Source organism: Ornithorhynchus anatinus, chromosome 2 (assembly GCF_004115215.2).
Source record: "Ornithorhynchus anatinus isolate Pmale09 chromosome 2, mOrnAna1.pri.v4, whole genome shotgun sequence".
Lineage (NCBI taxonomy): Eukaryota > Metazoa > Chordata > Mammalia > Monotremata > Ornithorhynchidae > Ornithorhynchus > Ornithorhynchus anatinus.
Window position 1 is genome coordinate 98,656,705 of NC_041729.1, and position 20,794 is coordinate 98,677,498.

Genomic DNA, 20,794 nt, shown 5'->3' on the forward strand with positions numbered 1-20,794 from the left:
ATTTGGACCAACTTTCTCAAAAATGGCTAAAAATACATGACCTCACCCTCTTCGCTCCCCCGTCCCTTAAGGAATCCCTAGGGCTCTGGATAACAATTATTATTATTATAACACTAATCGTGGTATTTGTTAAGCGCTTACTATGTGCCAGGCACTGTATTAAGCGCTAGGGTGCCTCAAAGCAAATCACACGGGGCTCGCGGTCTTAGTCCCCACTATACAAATGAGGTAACTGAGAAGTTAAGTGACTCTCCTACAACAGGCAGGTGGCGGAGTCAGGATTAGAACCCTGGTCCTCTGACTCCCAGGTCCGTGCTTTTTCCACTAGGCCACGCTGCTGCTCCTCCTCCGGACGACTTGGAGGATCCTTTTTCATGTTTTTATGCCTGAGGAAATAGACCCGGGAAGACCACATACCTTTCAGAGCCAGGCAGGGGCAAAGAGAGCCCAGAATTCAGCAATTCCTAGTTGCCAGTCCCCGTGACACTTGCTTAAATCATACCGTAGCTAGTGAAACGATCTCTAGCATCCTGTTTGGGAGCTGCTGCTAGCGAGGGCAGCCAACATAGCCCTCAGCGGCATGGTTTAGGCAGGCTCAATAAATCCTGGCGATTGAAGTCGGCTCCGATTTCAAAAAGTGCAAAAACCACTGCCCTGGATAATACAGCCATTTTGCTTTCCGGGTACGATCAAAGGTCCGATGGAGAAGGAGTCTGATGACTCCTCGGCTTCACTCAGGCAGCACAGAAATATTCAGCACTCGGCCGAGGCGACCAAAGACACCTGGTTCTAAAAGAGTAAGTGGGTCACCTCCATAGTGGAATGCTACCAACTCAGAGTATCCTTCTTCTAACAGGGCACTTAGAGTGGAATTCCTAAACCGACCACTTAATTCTACGTCAGCGAGCGCTAAGGCAAACATTCATCCTACTCGTATTTGGATTTGGTATTTGTTAAGTGATCACTGTGTGCCAGACACGAAGCGCTGGAATAGATTTAAGGTAATCGCGATGGACACAGTCCACATCCCACATGGAGCTCGCTGTCTTAAACCCCGTTTTACAAATGAGGTATCTGAAGCAGAGAGAAGTGAAGTGACTTGCTCAAGGTCACACAGCAGACAGGAGGCATAACCAGGATTAGAACCCAGGTCCTCTGACTCCCGGGCCTTATGCGCTAGGCCACGCCGCTTCTGCGGCTTTGGCCACTGACAAAGGCTAAAATGTTGGAAAGCCTCAAGTTTCATTTAATGCCTCAGGTAACAGGATCCACTCATTACTCATTAAACACTGGTGCATGGCTGTAGATTTCTTTCTGGCATTAACGTATACCTGTAATAATAATGATGGTATTTGTTAAGCGCTTACTATGTGCCAAGCACTGAGCAGTGTTCTTAGCGTTGGTAGCACTGAGCATGTCATTGGACTGATAGGAAAAACACAGCTGACTAAAACGAGGAGCAGGATTGATAACCAAAAAAAAATTATTCTGGCATCCACTGAGCACTTACAATGTGTCGAGGGCTGAGGTGAAAATAATATTAATAATGATAATGACGGCATTTGTTACGAGCTCACTATGTGTCGTGCACTGTTCAAAGCGCTGGGGTAGATACAACCTTATCAGGTTGAACAGAGTCCGTCCCACATGGGGCTCACAGTCTTATTCCCCATTTTACAGATGAGGTAATTGAGGCACAGAAGTTGAGTGACTTGCCCAAGCGCACCCAGCAGCCAAGGGGCAGAGCCGGGATTAGAACCCAGGTCCTTCTGACTCCCAGGCCCATGATAATAATGTTGGTATTTGTTAAGCGCTTACTATGTGCAGAGCACCGTTCTAAGCGCTGGAGTAGATACAGCGTAATCAGGTCGTCCCACGTGAGGCTCAGAGTTAATCCCCATTTGACAGATGAGGTAACCGAGGCACAGAAAAGTGAAGTGACTCACCCACAGTCACACAGCTGACAAGTGGCAGAGCCGGGAGTCGAACTCATGACCTCGGACTCCGAAGCCCAGGCTCTTTCCACTGAGCCACGCTGCTTCCCTATGATCTATCCACTAGGCCATGCTGCTTCAGGCTTACGAAACTGGACATAATCCCTGAACCACATGTGGCTCACTATCGATTTTATCTTCATTTCCCAGATGAGGAAACGAGGCCCCTAAAGGTTGAGCGATTTGCCCAAGGATACAGACAAGAAAGGCAGTGGCGAGGCGGGGTGTTCCTGGGTCTTCCTATTCTCAATTCTCTGCTCTTTCTCTAGGCCACGCTGACCTGGAGGCTTTGGGGGAGGATCCAGTATTACGTTATTTCTTATAGCAGCAGACACCACCTCTGAAGCCCGAGTTTGGAATTTATTTCCAAAGACCATTTGCTTTTCAAAGCCACGGTTTGGGATTATGAAAACTGGGGCTCCCGTTGTGTCATTTCAAGTTAAAAATTCCAAAACAAATCTCACTATGGCGGCTACCGTAATTAGGGCAGAGCAGCCACTTTCCACTACCACTAATATACCGTAAAGGGGAAATAAAAGATAGAATTTTAAAAAGATACTTACTCTGGTGTGTATACTGGCAGCCAGTACACTAATCTTCCACCTAAAACCAGGGACTCAGCCGCAAAGTTTAGCAGGTCAAAAAAGATATCACTCAGATGATAGTTCGAGGAAACTGGAATGTGGCTTTCTGGGCTAAACAACAACAGAAATAATACTAAATCAAATCCACATATTCCTTAACTAAAACAAACTAAAAGGAGAAAAAAGGGAGCATTCGATTATTTTTTTTTTCAGATGAAGGTCCCAAAGGAGAAGTAATGGGCTTCTCTAAAGCCGGCTGGGTAAAACATCCCAAAATCTGTGGCAGTCAAAGGCTCACTTACCATCTTTCCATTCCTCTTGGAGCTTCTTTGTGTGAACCTGTCTTCCTCGTAGATTCTCTGATACCATACGGGGCTGAGCAGAAAACAGAGGTGATATTGAGAGCAAAAATCTCTGCCTTTCTAATCATTTCATAAACTATGTTTATACAGCAGATATATAATCAGCTCTTAAAAAGGGCTTGGGGGCCAGCCAGGTTACCAGGGAGAACGGTAGAAAGTGCATGGGCCAGTTTTAAGCTTCGGCCTTCACTTCCCTTTCTTCCTCTTTCACCTTGGGCACCAGAGCTAAGGGCTCTCGCTTCCCCTATTCTACTGAAAACGGACAGAGCCGGGCTTTGTCAGCCAGTCGACGTGGAGCCACTCGATCAATCGTTCAGTCGCATTTACTGAGCACTCACTGGGTGCAGAGCACTGTACTAAACCCTTGGGCGATCACGATGTAACAGAGTTGGTAGACACGTGTGGTAAGGAACCTGTCTACCAACTCAATGGCACTGTGCTCTCCTAAGTGTTTAGGACAGTGCTCCGCGCATAGTCTCGGTGCTCAACAAATGCCACTGATTGGTTGATTCCCCTCTCTCCCTAGTGATTTAGAGAGCGGTAGCTGGGTCTGGGGAATTCTTAGGGGTGATATTGATTAACGCCTGCCAGACTAATTTTAAGTAGATAGAACTATAACTACACCCCCATAGGACAGTGCTGAAGTAAACTTACGATCGGTGAGGATGGTATTAAAAAACATCCCTTTTCTCCAGGAGGGTTTAGATGCATCAGAAACCAGGACGTCCAGGTAGTATTTTTCCAAACCGTATTGGCGGAGATTAGCCCTGATGTTCTCATCGGGTCCTCTCCATTTCTGATTTCTCCTGGTGGCCTTCCCTGAGGAGGAGGAAAAAAGATACGGAACCCATTAAACTGAGGAGCACCGACCGCAAAATGTTCTCTTACTTTTACGATGAACTCGAAGCAGATTTAATGTTAAGCTCTCACCGGGTCTGATTTGATTTTTCAGAGAAAACCGCTGGGCAAATCCAAAGGGTATCTACTCTAAATCATTCGCTAGTTCCTCGGAACATCCATTCATCAAACTAATGGGGGCTGATGTTGGTCAGATCATTGAAAGTGGAGCAATAAGACATGATTGGGTTTGGGTCGCTCATCACATAGGCGCACATCCAGTTGGGCTCGAATAGCTGAATCCTTCTGGGGGCTATACAAAACACACTTGATTCAGACAACCGATTCGTTGGTCAAGATGGATAAACAGACACCCACGGGACAAGCTAATCTAGCCTCGGGACGGGACCGGCTCCGAGGAAGCCTCTTCCGGTCAGGGCAGTCTTGTTCTGTTTTGTTCTGAAATGCTATTTGTTAAACACTTACTCGGTACCGGGCACTGTACTAAGCACTGGGGCAGATACGAGCTACTCAGGTGGGACACACTGCATGCCCCCCATGGGGCTCTCCGTCTTAATCCTCATTTTACAGATTGAGGTAACTAAGACATAGACCAGTTAAGAGACTTGCCCAAGGTCACGCAGCAGACGAGTGGTGGAGGTGGGATTAGAATTATCTGCTAGGCCACGAGGATTCCCACAGTTCCTCTGTGGCCCGACGGGAACCCGCTCTACGATTTCTCGTTCGCCTGGGCTCCCGACAGCAGCATGTCCCTTCTAGACTGTGAGCCCTCTGAGGACAGGGATTGTCTCTATTTGTTACTGAATTGTACTTTCCAAGTGTTTAATACAGTGCTCTGCACATAATAAGAGCTCAAGAAATACGACTGGATGAAGATCAGGGCTTAACGGGCAGGTAAGAGCGCCCTTCTAAGAGTGGCTACACTGACAGGTTTTAACACATCTCCCCCTGCTCCTCACTGTCACCCGCAAACACTTAGAACATCAGGGTTTGGGGAAGCAGCGTGGCTCAGTGGAAAGAACCCGGGCTTCGGAGTCGGAGGTCATGGGTTCGACTCCCGGCTCTGGCGCTTGTCAGCTGTGTGACTGTGGGCGAGTCACTTCACTTCTCTGTGCCTCAGTTACCTCATCTGTAAAATGGGGATTAACTGTGAGCCTCACGTGGGACAACCTGATTACCCTGTATCTCCCCCAGCGCTTAGAACAGTGCTCTGCACATAGTAAGCACTTAACAAATCCCAACATTATTATAACTGGCTTTCTCCAACTACAGAGCTCCATTATGCAGGCCCACTGACGATGGAAACTTCCTTAAAATGGTAAAAGTGTTATATCGCATTCTGAATAATTATAACAACAATTACAATAACAACAGCAGTAACGATATTTAAGTGCTTACTGTGTGCCAAACACTTCATTAAACACTGGGGTAGATAAAAGATAATCAGGTCCACATGGGGCTTACAGCCTAAGTAGGAGGGACTGCTTCTGAAGAAAGTACAGCCCAGTTCCCTAATGGTTTACTACCAAATGAACTAAAAGAAAAATAGAAAAAAGCTGTCCTGTCCAATGGCTTTCTAACACCAGGAGTGGGTGGGTTTTTTCCTGTTCTAACACTTTAAATCATACACACCTGCCTTCACCTACAACAGCCATTTTCCGCAACAAACAAAAAGCCATCAGTGTTTATGCTAAAAAAAATAAAAACCCTACTAAGTGCCCCGATACAGACTGAAGAGATCATTTATAATGGTCCCAGAAAGCAAGATCTTTATATAAAGCAGCACGGCTCAGTGGCAAGAACCCGGGCTGGGGAGTCAGAGGTCATGGGTTCGAATCCCGGATCTGCCACTTGGCAGCTGTGTGACTGTGGGCAAGTCACTTCACTTCTCTGGGCCTCAGTGACCTCATCTGTAAAATGGGGATTAAGACTGTGAGCCTCACGTGGGACAACCTGATTACCCTGTATCTACCCTCACGCTTAGAACAGTGCTCGGCACATAGTAAGCGCTCAACAAATACCAACATCTGCCCGACTGAGAGATCTTTTCATCAATAATTTTCAGTCACGGTAAAGACTTTGCCTAAACTAACAGACCAGCAGGTAAACTTCCCCATTGTTTTCTGGGGTGCTTTTGTAGGCTATCATAAAACAAGGAAATTCCTTCTTTCCACCCTCTCCCCTGAGAGCCCTTTGAGGACAGGGATGTGTCTACTTTCTCTACTCTTCCCAGGTGTTTACTACGGCACTCGACACTAAGTAAATGCTCCAAAAACACACTGACGGACCGACTGATTTCACCCCACCCAATCCAATCTGTTAAAGATGCTCCAGGGAGGGGAAGCCAAACGAACAGTGTGCGTGCAAGACTGAAGCCAAATTACTGCTCCCCAAATTCCTCCGTCATGAAGCCGGATTACAGGCTAGAACTGCAACTCTAAAGGTTATGGATGAAAGTGGTTTTATCAGATTTACACTTAAAAAGCACGTTATTGAAAACAGAAGCAGAAAACAAGAATAATTTCCAGAAGCCCTTCAACTGCATAACCAAGAAACGAAACAAACCCTTCAAGGGATGGGGTCTGTGCCTAATTCCCAGTTGGGAATTCCTTCCCAGCGAACCTCCGGGCAACAAAACCCCCGTTAATATTACGGAAAAATCTGCCCGGGCGGCCGGGGACCTCTAAATACAACATACCCAATCCGTGAACTGTGTTGTAGTCTATATCTGTTCCACAGACGTACGCCCCGAAATGGGCAGATGCCACCAGAAGGCCACCTGCAAGGCAAATAAGCGACAAAATTGCATAGTCAGAACGATCGCTGTCCTTCTCCTTCCCTCCCTTACTTAATCTGATCCCGGGAGCCGTCGCTCACAGAGACCCTGGTTCCCGAGGAGAGGCGGCATGGTGTAATAATTAGTCACAATTGGGTTATTTGTTAAATGCTAACTGTGTGCCAGGCACCGTACTAAGCACTGAGGTGGATACAAGTAAATCGGGTTGGACACAGCCCCTGTCCCGCAGGGAGCTCACAGTCTCAATCCCCATTTTACAGATGAGGTAACTGAGACCAGGAGAAGAGAAGTGACTCGTCCAAGGTAACGCTGACTCCGGGCCAGTGCTCTATCCACTAGGCCACGTTGCTACTGGGCAGGGGAGTCGAGAAGGTCACGGCTTCTAATTCTGGATCCCTGTCGGCTGGGTGATCGTAGGTGAGTCACTTTGTTTCTCCGGGCCTCAGTTCCCCCGTCTGTAAAATGGGGATTGAGACTGGGAGCCCCACGTGGGACAGGGACTGTCTAACCCTACTTGCTTGGATCCACCCCTCTCCGGACTGCATCTGGAGAGTTTCCAGTCCTCTACCAGTCTCGGCTATGGGAGGGAGAGTCGAGCAGAGGCCTGTCCATTCCATTCCCAGCTTGGCCAGTGGCTAGCAATCTGCAACAAGTCAAAATTCACCTGCGTTGGGCAGCAGCAGCACGGGAGAGAGTCGAGGGCGGAGACTCCAGTTGACCGCGCGGAAGGCGGCAGCGGTAAACCGCTTCTAAATTTTTACCAAGAAAACTCTATGGCTACGCTATCAGAACGATCGCCGATGGAGAGCGGGGCGTTCTGGGAGAGATGCGTCCGTGGTGTCGCTGTGGGTCGGAAACGACTCGACGGCATAAGACAAGACCGCAGCACTTAGTACAGTGCCTGGCACATAGTAAGTGCTTAACAAATGCCACGATTATTAATCGAGGCACACCGGACCTGATCATTCGAAAGAGTAAAAAAAAAAAAAAAAACTCAAAGGAGACCTATGTAGGAAATATTTAATAAGCCCTGCAGAGTCTATTACCGATATCTAGTCGGCCCCTACCCTATTTACAGCAGAGGGCTCGAAACCTCCACTCTGTTTAGAGCTCTGAACTAGGCACTTACAGAACAATCAGAATGATGATCGTTATTAAGCACTTACTCTGCGCTAAGCACTGAAGTGGCTTAAAAGCTGGAAGACTGTGTCGAACCTGATTAACTTATATCTACCCCAGAGTTTAGAACGGTGCTCGGCACATACTAGGTGCTTGATGAGTACCATAATTATTATTATCACTATCGTTATTATTATCAGATGAAGAGAAGCGGCACGGCCTAGTGGAGAGAGCACAAACCTGGGAGTCAGAAGGACCTGGGTTCTAATCACGGCTCCGCCACTTGTCTGCCGGGTGACCTCGGGCAAGTCGCTTAACTTCCCTGTGCCTCGGTTACGTCCTCTGTAAGATGAGGACGAAGACCGTGAGCCCACTGAGGGTCGTGGACTGTGCCTAACCTCGTTATCTTGAATCTATCCCGGCACTTAATGATAATGTTGGTATTTGTTAAGCGCTTACTATGTGCAGAGCACTGTTCTAAGCACTGGGGTAGATGCAGGGTCATCAGGTTGTCCCACGTGAGGCTCACAGTCTTAATCCCCATTTTACAGATGAGGGAACTGAGGCCCAGAGAAGTGAAGTGACTTGCCCACAGTCACACAGCTGACAAGTGGCGGAGCCGGGATTCGAACCCATGGCCTCTGACTCCCAAGCCCGGGCTCTTTCCACCGAGCCACGCTGCCGCTTAGTATAGTGCCTGACACGTAGTAAGCGCTCAACAAATCCTATTAAAAAAGAAAAGATCAGACACAGTCCCTAACCCACACGGGGCTTCACAGTCAGAGAGGGAGGACAGATATTCCAGTCCCGTTTTACAGGTGAGGAAACTGAGGCACAAAAAGGTTAAGTGACTTCTCCAAGGTCACCAAGCAGAGCAGGGACTAGAATCCAGATCTCTGATTCCCAATCCTGGGTTCTTCCCACTAGGCAACAGTAAAAGGCATGTCTGAGCCCTATCCAGAGAAGCAGCGTGGCTCAGTGGAAAGAGCACGGACTTGGGAATCAGAGGTCACGGGTTCGAATCCCGGCTCTGCCACTCGTCAGCTGTGTGACTGTGGGCAAGTCACTTCACTTCTCTGGGCCCCAGTTACCTCATCTGTAAAAAGGGGATGAAGACTGTGAGCCTCCCGTGGGACGATCTGATTACCTGTATTCATCCCTGCGCTTAGAACAGTGCTCTGCACATAGTAAGCGCTTAACAAATACCAACACTACTATTATTAGCATTTCATGAAGTGATTTTTTTCATGTTCATCTATTTCCACCATAGTCAGAGAGGCCACTACGGTAGCACTGTGTTCCTTTTAGGAAAATCAGCTCGGAGAGCTGCTCCGAAGCCTCAACTGGTTTCCTTCCCCCAAAAGGAACTCAACAACCTCTAAAACTCGGGCTTGCAAATCATTATCTGAGGACAGAATCTGTGATTGCGCTCCCACCCTTCCTGACCCCAACCAGGAGGTATCTTCGAAGCAAACATTGTGTACTAGGACAAAGACGTGATTTGTCCAAAAAGATGCCTCAGCCACATTCTTCTGCGGTCCCATCGGCTAAATAGAAACGCTGGCCATAACTGTATTTTTTTTTTTCAAACGGCAGACCTTAAAGTCAAGAAAACTAGACAGATCAAAGAAAACACAACTGCTAAAACCCACGAGGATCCCCCACTCCCAGTCCGTATGTGATCTCTCAAAATGAGATGGGTAGTGCTTCCTGGGGGATAGGACTGATTTCTTTAACCCTGTTCTTTAAATAGCTGTACCTTTCCGATTCTATTCAAGTTCTAGACGCACCCAGCAAGGGCACTGAAAAAGAACAGACGACACCAGAGATTGACTACTTCCCGGGTAAAGGACGAGGGGAAGGGAGTGTGCTCGGATTTCAGGAGGAAGGAACACAAACCAGAGGTCTATTCTTGGTGAAGAAATACATGTATTTCTATGTATATATATGCATATATATATGTGTGTGTGTGTGTGTGTATACGTATATACACACATACATACACACACACACATATACACACACACACATATACACACACACATAGATAGATAGATAGATAGATAGATAGATAGATAGATAGATAGACATACACACACACACATGTGGGTGCGTATGTATACACTATATACTTACACACACACGTATATACACACACACACACACGTATATATACACACACACGTATATACACATGTGTGTGTATAAGTATATATATACATGTACATATACACACACACATATATACATATACATACACATACATATATATACACATACACACACACACACACTTATATATACACATAGAGCCCAGGCTTGGGAGTCAGAGGTCACGGGTTTGAATTCCGACTCTGCCACTTGTCAGCTGTGAGACTGTGGGCAAGTCACTTCACTTCTCTGGGCCTCAGTGACCTCATCTGTAAAATGGGGAATAAGACTGTGGGCCTCACGTGGGACAACCTGATGACCCTGTATCTACACCAGTGCTTAGAACAGTGCTCTGCACATTGTAAGCGCTTAACAAATACCCACACTGATTAGACTGTAAGCCCGTCAAAGAGCAGGGACTGTATCTGTTGCCGACTTGTACATTCCAAGCGCTTAGTACAGTGCTCTGTACATGGTAAGCGCTCAATAAATACTATTGAATGAATGAACATATATATGTGTATGTGTATACATGTGTGTGTGTGTGTATATATACACACATACATACATATTATATATGCATATGTATACACGTGTGTGTGTGTATGTATATATACACACACACACATATACATATTTATCCATTCAACTGAAGGATAAGGGAATGTGACTTGATTTTTCCTGTCAAAATGCTGGAGCAGACACAGGAATCTTTACAGATTGCGAGTCATCGTTAGGAGGATTTCTTGGGATATCCATTCTGCCACTTCACCCGGCTGGTGAGGAAAATCGCTGCCATTCGGCTGAACGGGGCAGACGCTCGCCTAGGAGAACTGGCCGTCAAGGGCAACAGAAAAGCTTCCCTGGGCTTCCTTAACACAACCTTTACCGTTTGCCTAGCTTTGAGAACGGATGACCCAATTTACGGTGCACGGCTGAAAGGAGACAAATAATCTGCTAGATGGCCCTTTGTAGGAAGCGGCAAGGAAGATAGATTACGGGCCTGGGAGTCACAGGGTCGTGGGTTCTACTCCTGGCTCTGCCATTTGTCCACTATGTGACCTAGGGCAAGTCACTTTACTTCTCTGTGCCTCAGTTACCTCGTCTGTAAAATGGGGATTGAGACTGTGAGACAGGGACTGTGTCCAACTCAATTTGCTTGCATCCCTCTGAGTGCTTAGTACAGTGCCTGGCACAGAGTAAGTGCTTAACAAATACTGTCATCATCATTATTATTGAACCGTTTAACCTACCGTTTTTGAACCAATACGCACATTGCCGTTGCTCACGTTATTATAATATCTGTTAAGCACTTACTATGTGTCAAGCACTGTTCTAAGCACTGGGCAGATACAAATTCATCAGGTCGGACACAGTACCTGTCCCACAGGGGGCTCACAGCCTACGTAGGAGGGAGAACAGGTGTCAAATCTCATTTTACAGGTGAGGAAACTGAGGCCCAGGGAAGTTAAGTCGTCGAAGGTCACACAGCGAACAAGAGCCAGAGCCAGGATTGGAACCCAGGTCACCTGACTCCCAGGACCGTAGGCTTCCCCCAGGCCTCACCCCATCGCGAGAAAATGATCTGCCTGCACCCGATCGGCTGGTTCGCCAGCTAAACACCGATTTACTTCTCACATAGACAGAAAATCTGAGGTTGGACATAACTTCCCAAGATGTGGGGTAGAGGGAACACAAATTAGAAGCCTCCTTTTTTTGGGTTTCGAGCCCTCTGCTGTAAATAGGGTAGGGGCCAACTAGATATCGGTACTTGGAGAGCAAGTAATCATATAAATGAGTTGGGGCTCAGTTCGAAGGTCATGGTGTCCTCAGAGTAGTAGAAATAGTATCTATTAAGTGCCTGTGAATGCAAGGCTCTGTACTAAGTACTTCGACACTAATTCTCTGTGGAGAAAAGCAGTCTGGCCTAGTGAAAAGAGCACGCACCTGGGAGTGAGGGGACCTGGGTTCTAATCCTGGCTCCGTCAAATGCTTACTCTGTGATCTCGGACAAGTCACTCAACTCCTCCATGCCTCGACTCTCCTGTTCTCCTTCCTACTTAGAGCGTGAGCCCCGTGTGGGACAGGAACTGTGTCCAACCTAACAGACTTGCTTCTACCCCAGCACTTAGAACAGCGTTGGACACATAGTAAGCCCTTAAATACTATGAGAGAAGCAGGAAAAAAAAAAGACAGGAACTATTAAAAAAAACTCCTCCAAGACATTGGTGCAGTGGGTCAACACTTCTCTTTCCTCCTTCCTCGCAAAGTTCAATCCGAGCTTTATCCAACTGGGCGCGGTGTAAAATGAGGGGAGGGGCAAATGCAACGTATAGACCCAACGGAGTGGATAGTACCAGGCCGGGGTCTCAACTGCCCAGACCAATCGATCAATCGACTGTGGTATTTGTTAAGCGCTTATTATGTGCAAAGCACCGTTCTAAGCGCTGGGGGATACAAGGTGATCGGGTTGTCCCACGTGGGGCTCACAGTTTTTAATCCCCATCTGACAGATGAGGTCACTGAGGCACAGAGAAGTTAAGTGACTTGCCCGAGGTCACGCAGCTGACTAGCGGCGGAGCCGGGATTAGAACCCGCGACCTCTGCCTCCCAAGCCCGCGCTCCTTCCACTGAGCCACGCCGCTTCAGCTCATTAAATCTTCAAGCCTCTAATCCTTCTAAGGGGAAGTTAGCCTTCTAACCACACTAAGCTTACAGTGTAAGGACGACAGCTTTCGTTTTCAAATTGGAAACGTCACTGGGCTTTCAACAGTCGGAATCCCGGCCGGGAGTATAGGGCAGCGAAGGATTCCGAGCTCACCGGAATTCTACACCTACGGGAGCTTCGATCAGTCAGTCGGTGGTATTTCTTGGGCACTTACCGTGTGCAGGGCGCTTGGGAGAGAGCAATATAACAGAGTCGGGAGACTCGTTCCCCCCCTACGGACTTGCCCCTTTCCAAACTGAAGGGCAGGAGGAGGGGGAGAAAAGGTCTTAGGAGACCAGTGCGGAGAGCTAACGACGCCCCCACCCCAAACATCCCTCTCCTTGGCTTTTTCTGCCCTATTTCTTTCCTATCCACGGCGCCACCGGAACAGACGTCTACAGAGATCTCTACTTCTCCTTCGCCTCGAAGTGTGAGGTGCTTCTCGCTCGTGACCTACTCAGACGTCTGACCGGAGGGGAGTCTCCCCCATCCTTCACTCAGGGGGGACAGCGTTGCATCTACCGAGCGGCATGAGAAGCAGCGTGGCCTAGCCCAGACTGGCCTAGACTGTGAGGTCGCTGCGGACAGGGAATGTCACCGGTGACTGTTGTACTTTCCCAAGCGCTTAGTATAGTACTCTGCATACAGTAAGCGCTCAATAAATACGACTGAATGAATGAATAGTGGGTAGAGCAAGGGCCTGGGAGTCAGAAGGACTTAGGTACTAAACCCCTCTTCACCACTTTCTTTCATTCAATCATATTTTTTGAGCGCTCACTGTGTAACCTTGGGCTGGTCACTTCACTTCTCTGGGCCTCAGTTACCTCATCTGTTAAATGGGGATTGAAACCGTGAGCTCCACGTGGGACAGGGACTGCGTCCGACCCGATGTGCTCGTATCTGCCCCAGTGCTCAGTACAGTGCCTGGCACACAGTAAGCACTTAACAGATACCATAATAATCATGATGACAGTAATAATAATAATGCCAACTATTCTATTAATAACAATAAGCGGGCCTCTGGGAGAAGTGCATCAACAACAGACTAGGGCTCGGCTGGCTCCCTGGCAGGAGGCAGAATGAGAAGTCTCTCCCGTTGTCATGCCATCCGCCTGCAGCTCAGTCGGGGCATTTGATATTCGTACACAGCACTTCCGTAAATATCTATAAATTGCATGTGTTTTTTTCTATCAATGCCTGTTTCCCCCTCTAGATTCCAAGCTCACTGCAGGCAGGGAACGTGTCTATAATTCTGTTACACTGTGCTCTCCCAAGCACTTAGTACAGTGTTCTGCACACAGAAGGCAGTCAGTAAATAACACTGATGATGAAGGCATGGATACTAGGAATCCTAAATTGAAATAGCCTTTTCTGGGCTTTCAGATGGAATTCACTGCTCACGGAATCTGTCTCCCCCTGTAGTCTGTAAGTTCTCTTTGGGCAGGGATTGCATCTACCGACTCTATTATATTTTACTTTCCCAAGCACTTAGTACAGTGCTCAGCACACAGCAAGTGCTCAGAAGCTCAGTATGGGCAGGGATCGTCTCTCTTTATTGCTGAATTGTACTTTCCAAGCACTAAGTACGGTGCTCTGCACACAGTAAGCGCTCAATAAATGCGATTGAATGAATGAATATCAGAAGTCCTAATTTCTTCTGAACACAAAAAATTGCGACGATGAGCCACAGATTATGACATGTACTTCAGTGGTCCAGAATGAGTCTGTCCAGAAACTTTGCCTGGAAAATCTTCAAGCGCTTGACAGACTCCCGTGAATTAATTCATACTGTATGATTTTACAGATGAGTTAATACAAGCAAAAGAGTTTAAGTGACTTGTTTAGGGCCACCGAGTCAGTAATAAAATGAAAACAGCTCCTCAGCCCTGCACCAAGTCCTGAGACATAATTCCAGGGTGAAATCGGGATTGACCTGATCAATCAAAAAATTTCCTATTTGCTCAAAGTTACCCCGATGGTCACACTGCTGTCCTTCAGTGAACGATAGTGCTAAATAAAAAGAGCTCCTCCAATGCAAGTAACATGGTTATTTGCAGCTGCTAAAAAGGAGAGAACAAGTTTTTTTACAACTCATAATGTCATTCTAGACAACAGTAGCAGATTGTCTAAAAGAACAAGGAAAGGTATTCAGTCAGGATCAGATTGCATCTCTCCTTCCCGCTTCCTAGATGCTTCTGTCCTTCTACCCTACAACCTTGAGAAAAAAATACATATTAGAAAGACATAAATGTTTCAAATCTGTTTTTACCTAATGCAGCATCGATAATATTCCTTTTGTTTCCCACAAATTTAATCTTTTTTTCAGTATTACTGGGAGAAGGGGGAGAAAAACGTGGTCAAATCCATACTCGGGACGACTTGAAAAGAAAAATCTTAGCTGCAAGTGTCCCGTGGACACTCTGAATTTCTCCAGCTCACCGCAAGGTACTGGACTAGCCCTCTTGGAGTCCGGGGAAAGGTTTTAAATTATCCCGCAAAATTCATTACCGTCTACAATCTGAAATCTCACAGTGCAACCAAAGAGGTATGAATGCCGATACTTTGCTGCCATTTTGGCAGCGGAGGCACAACCAACCACAGCATGGCCTAGTTGCAAAAGCACGGGCTTGGGGGTCAGAGGACGTAGATTCCAATCCCGGCTCTTCCGCTTGTCGGCTGTGTGAGCTAAGCCAAGTCACTTAACATCTCTGTGCCTCAGTCTCCTCTTTTGTCAAATGGGGATTAAGACTGTGAGCCCCCCCCGTGGGACAGGGACCGCATCCAACCTGATGACCTTGTATCTACCCCTGTGCTTAGAACAGTGCATGGCACTTTGTAAATACTTAATACCATTATTATTATTATTACCATTGTTATTATTACGCATATTGCTTCTCACTCACGGGAAAGTTTCTGTGCAGGGTGGCCAGCCCCATTATTGCAAAAAGATGGCCATGCGTATATGAAGTCTTGTTACCGGTGGGAGCTCAGAGGTTGGATGGGCTCCAGGTGGAGCTAACTCCAAGAAGGCTGAGGCTAAAGATGTGTATAATAATAATAATAATAATAAATAAAATAATAGTATAGCCCCACACTCAGTAGATGTGGCTGGGACTCCTCAACCACGTCTCTTTCTATAACTTCTAGGTGATTAAGATTGGCTCACTGAAGTTGCCAGGCTAGAAGATGCCCTACTTATCCCTAACAACTGCCCCATTTAGACAAAGAACCGCACCTCAAAGCTAGCGGCAAGCCGACATTTCACAGCTCTAATAAACTAATTTCTCCACATCATTTCCGCTCGGTCTACACAAGGGGTTTTACTGTATCTGGGGAGACGGGAGGTTCCTAGAGACGTCTTGGACCAGACTGAGACTAAATCAACTGGGAAGGCATAATATAAGGTCTCCATCTCTTCTTCCCGCTCCCTGAAGGAATTAACAGGGCCACAAACCTTCAGGGAGGGATTCGCGTGGAAAGTGAATGGGTAGGATACACTTAGATCTGTGACCTTTGGGCATTTGCTATTTGCCCCTCCCTCAACCTCACAGCATTTATGTGCCTATCTATAAATTATATATTATAAATCACTGATTTATATGAATGTCTGACTCCCCCTCTAGACTGTAAACTCGTTGTGGGCAAGGAAAGTACCTGCCAACTCTGTTGTACTGTACTCTCCCAAGCGTTTAGTACAGGGCTCTGCACATAGGAAGCGCTCGATAAATATCGTTGAAGATTTTTCGATAATGGTAGAAATGGAGCTGAATAATAAGGGAGGGGAGGAGAAAAGACTGTAGGGAAGCGCAGGGATGCTAAATGTACAAGGGGTAGATGAGATGGAAGTGAAAGGCAATCAGCTGGTGGCTTAATTCATAGATCCCCGACCACCTAAAGCGAATTGCTAGGCCACATTAGAATGCTATAATCATTCAATGGTCTTGAGCACTCACTATGTGCAGAGCACTGTACTAGGTGCCCGCGAGAGCACAGTACAATGCAATTAGCAGACTTGCTCCCTGCCCACGATGAGTTTACAGTCTACAGGGGGACTATCCTCCCTCTATTTTACTTTGGACTGGTGATGTGAACAATATGAAGAGCCACATCCTCACAAGTGTGCCCTAGGCTCAAATACCAGGGAGTGCTCGTCCGTTCATTTGTATATATTTTTATTACTCTATTTATTTTGTTAATGAGATGTACATCCCCTTGATTCTATTTATTGCTATTGTTCTTGTCTGTCCGTCTCCCCCGATTAGACTGTAAGCCCGTCAATGGGCAGGGATCGTCTCTGTCGCCGAATTGTACATTCCGAGCGCTAAGTAGAGTGCTCTGCACATAGTGAGCGCTCAATAAATACTATTGAGTGAATGAATTAATTTTCTAGTCGGGGGAAAAAATTAAAAAAGCACAGCTGCCCAGTCCAAAGGATCCCAAACTCCCATCCTGTGCTGAAGGAAGAGGTGCAGAAAGATGGCTCCTTAAGGGAATCTCTGAGCCCACTCTCACACCCCCAGAGACCTCCAGCCTCACCCCCACACTGAGGAGGTCTGGCTGGTGCCATTAAAGTATGGTGCTCTGCACATAGTAAGCGCTCAATAAATACTATTGAATGAATGAGATAGAGGAAGATCTTCCAAGTGAATGAGGTGCTTGACACTTTTACTGCCTATGCAACGGTGCCTCTTTCTAGTCTACCATTTCAAACAACAATAATATCTCTGGTATTTGTCAAGTACTCACTATGTGCCAGGCACTGAACTAAACGCCGAGGTGGGTACAGCAAATCGGCCTGGACACCGTCCCTGTCCCATGTGGGGCTCACAGTCTCGATCCCCATTTTACAGATGAGGTCACCGAAGCCCAGAGAAGTGAAGGGGCTTGCCTAAGGTCACCCAGCAGACAAGCGTCCGAGTCGGGATTAGAACCATGACCTTCTGACTCCCGGGCCCCCGCTCTGTCCATTATGCCACGCTGCTTCTCCGTGACCTTCCTCAACGACGGCTCTCCGAAACCCAAAGTCCTCTTTAAATCACACCCTAGGTTTGAAAGAAACAGATCACAGGTGCTTCACGGGATGTACTTTTAACTGTTGTTCAAATCCTACTTACTGAAACAGAGCATTTTCCTTAGCCAAGGCGTGAAAGGAGCTTCCAGATGCTCTTTGGGACAAACTTAACGGTGGAGATTTGTGAAGAGAAGCCTCCCCCTACTGGTAAAATTCTCCCACTGAACCAGAAGAGGGGAAACAGCTCGTCTCCTTCACTTTTTTCAGTGGTAAGGAGGCAAAAACCATTTCAAAGCTAGATTTTTTGGTTTATTTATGTTTTTAAATGGCATAGTAAATGCCTAAGTGCTGGGGTAGATAGAGGTTAATCAGGCCGGACACAATCTAAGTCCCACACGGGGCTCACGGTCTTCTACCCCATTTTACAGATGAGGGAACTGAAGCGCAGAGAAGTGAAGGACACTGATTGATCGATTAAAGGACCCAGGTCCCTCTGAGTCTTCTTTCCACTAGGCCACGCTGCTTCTCGTTGCTAAACCACACTTACGGAGAAACAGCTTGGCCTAGTGGACCGAGCACGGCCCCGGAAGTCGGACGGACCTGGGTTCTAGTCCCAGCTCCGCCTCACGTCTGTTGAGCGACCTTGGGCCGGTCGCTTCACTTCTCCGTACCTCAGTTACCTCATCTGCAAAATGGGGATTGAAACCGTGAGCCCCAGGTGGGACGGGGACTTGCCCGTACGTTCCCCAGCGTTTAGAGCAGCGCCTGGCACATACTGAGCGCTTAACAAATACGACGGTTGTAACCGTTGGGCTCCCCAGTGGGGGGAAATGGCGATTCAGAGTCCTGCCGTTCATTAGCAGCTCAGTGTTTGAAAGAAAGGGTCACCTTGACTTGGCAGGACCCTGAGCAGCCTCTTCCTTAGCCCCCGACAAATACCTGTTCCGACGAACGGATCAAAGACAACGTCGTTTTCTTTCACTCTGCCGTGGTTGGTCATGATGAAGGCTAAACCAGCATCCATGCTTGTATTCCCAATAAAATGTCTCTTTTTCACACTGTACGACTCGATGAGCTCTCTCTGTCCATCTGCAATCTGCATCAGAGACATATTTTTAAAAATCTAATGAGTAACTCAGAGAGGAAACAGGTGATTTCAGAATCATTGTAATCGGACCTCTGCTCCCAAAGTCTTTATCGATCAATCAGTGGTATTTATTGAGCACTATGTGCAGAGCACTGTACTATGTGCTCCGGAGAGAACGACAGATTTGCAGGCACGTTCTCTGTCCATAAGGAGTTTAGAGTTTATAATAATAATGTTGGTATTTGTTAAGCGCTTACTATGTGCTGAGCGCTGGGGTAGATCCAGGGTCATCAGGTTGTCCCACGTGAGGCTCACAGTCTTCATCCCCATTTTACAGATGAGGGAACTGAGGCACAGAGAAGTTACGTGACTTGCCCAAAGTCACACAGCTGACAAGTGGCGGAGCCGGGATTCGAGCCCATGACCTCTGACTCCCGAGCCCGGGCCCTTTCCACTGAGCCACGCTGCTTCTCTGCTTTGGGTCTATTCAATTTCCATTTCTTTCATTCATTCAATAGTATCTATTGAGCGCTTACTATGTGCAGAGCACTGTACTAAGCGCTCGGAATGAACAAGTCGGCAACAGATAGAGACGGTCCCTGCCGTTTGACGGGCTGACGGTCTAATCGGGGGAGACGGACGGACGAGAACGATGGCGATAAATAGAGCCCATTCTTTCCTTTAAGAAACATAGTGGGGGTCATTTGGGAAAACTCCTTAGGTATCTATCCCAGGAGACACTTCAATTTCCCTGACTCTTTTCACCCAAAGTTTGACCTGGATTCAACACTAGTCTAAATAGCTTGACATCTTCAAAGGGCAAAATTCCCTCCCTCTCTCTATCAATCCTCTCCTAATGAAAACCGTTCTCGAGAAGACCTGCTTCCCCAGAAATAAAGAGTAAGAGTAGCTCCTCCGGGATCTATCCTGTTCCCCCGGTTGCATTGCTATCTTCCGATGGAAACCTCAGAACGGGGCTCTTTTTTTTATGGTATTTGTTAAAGCCGTGTGACCTTGGGCAAGCCACTCGACTTTTCTGTGCCTGCTCCCTCATCTGTAAAATGGGGATTAAGACTATGAGCCTCACCCGGGACTACCTGGTTACCTTGCATCTACCACAATGCTCGGCACATATAGTAAACGCTTAACAAATACCTTCATCATTATTAATAATATTATTATTAATAAGGGCTTACTGTACCGAGCACTGGGGCAGATTCAGTCGTATTTACTGAGCGCTTCCGATGCGCAGAGCACATAGATACAAGCTAATCGGGTTGAACACAGTCCAGGTCCCATGTGGGGCTCAGAGTCCCCATTTTACAGATGAAGACACTGAGGCACAGAGGAGCGAAATGACCCGCCCAAGGTCACCCAAAGGAGAAGTGGCTGAGCCGGGACTAGGACCCAGGTCCTTCTGACTCCCGGCCCCCTGCTCTTTCCACTAGGCCACGCTGCTTCTCAATGGAATGGAATGGAATCTCTGCAACGGAGCGTCCATCGCGGCATGCCACAGGCCTCCGCCCTCTCAATCTATCCGAGGACACGAGGTCGGAGAGGAGGCTTCCTGGCTTTCCATCCTATCCCGGGGACGGAATCTTTCATTCATTCATTCAATAGTATTTATTGAACGCTTACCATGTGCAGAGCACTGTACTAAGCGCTCGGGATGAACAAGTCGGCAACGGATAGAGACGGTCCCTGCCGTTTGACGGGCTCACGGTCTAATCGGGGGAGACGGACAGACGAGAACGATGGCGATGAACAGAGTCGAGGGGAAGAACATCTCGTAAAAACCGATGGCGACTAAATAGGATCGAGGCGATGTACAATTCATTAACAAAATAAATAGGGTAACGAAAATGTATACGGTCGAGCGGACGAGTACGGTGCTGTGGGGATGGGAAGGGAGAGGTGGAGGAGCGGAGGGAAAAGGGGAAAAAGAGGGTTAAGCTGCGGAGAGGTAAAGGGGGGATGGCGGAGGGAGTAGAGGGAGAAGAGGAGCTCAGTCTGGGAAGGCCTCTCGGAGGAGGCGAGTTTTAAGTAGGGTTTCGAAGAGGGGAAGAGAATCAGTTTGGCGGAGGTGAGGAGGGAGGGCGCGGCCCGGGGGTCGACGGCGGGACG

The 20,794-nt window shown here is 47.5% G+C and overlaps 1 protein-coding gene across 7 annotated transcripts in view; it reads right to left on the bottom strand.

The window, feature by feature from the left end:
* The window catches only part of TRMT11 (tRNA methyltransferase 11 homolog), a 65,256-nt gene that overhangs the window by 20,665 nt on the left and 23,797 nt on the right, over positions 1-20,794 (bottom strand). For all 7 annotated transcript variants that reach the window (XM_029058574.1, XM_029058572.1, XM_029058573.1 and 4 more), the window contains 5 exons: positions 18,523-18,679; positions 6,497-6,577; positions 3,595-3,759; positions 2,881-2,953; positions 2,558-2,689 (listed from right to left, as the gene is read on the bottom strand). In XM_029058574.1, the coding sequence (XP_028914407.1) occupies positions 2,558-2,689; positions 2,881-2,953; positions 3,595-3,759; positions 6,497-6,577; positions 18,523-18,679 (608 nt within the window). The remainder of the gene's footprint in view (positions 1-2,557; positions 2,690-2,880; positions 2,954-3,594; positions 3,760-6,496; positions 6,578-18,522; positions 18,680-20,794) is intronic.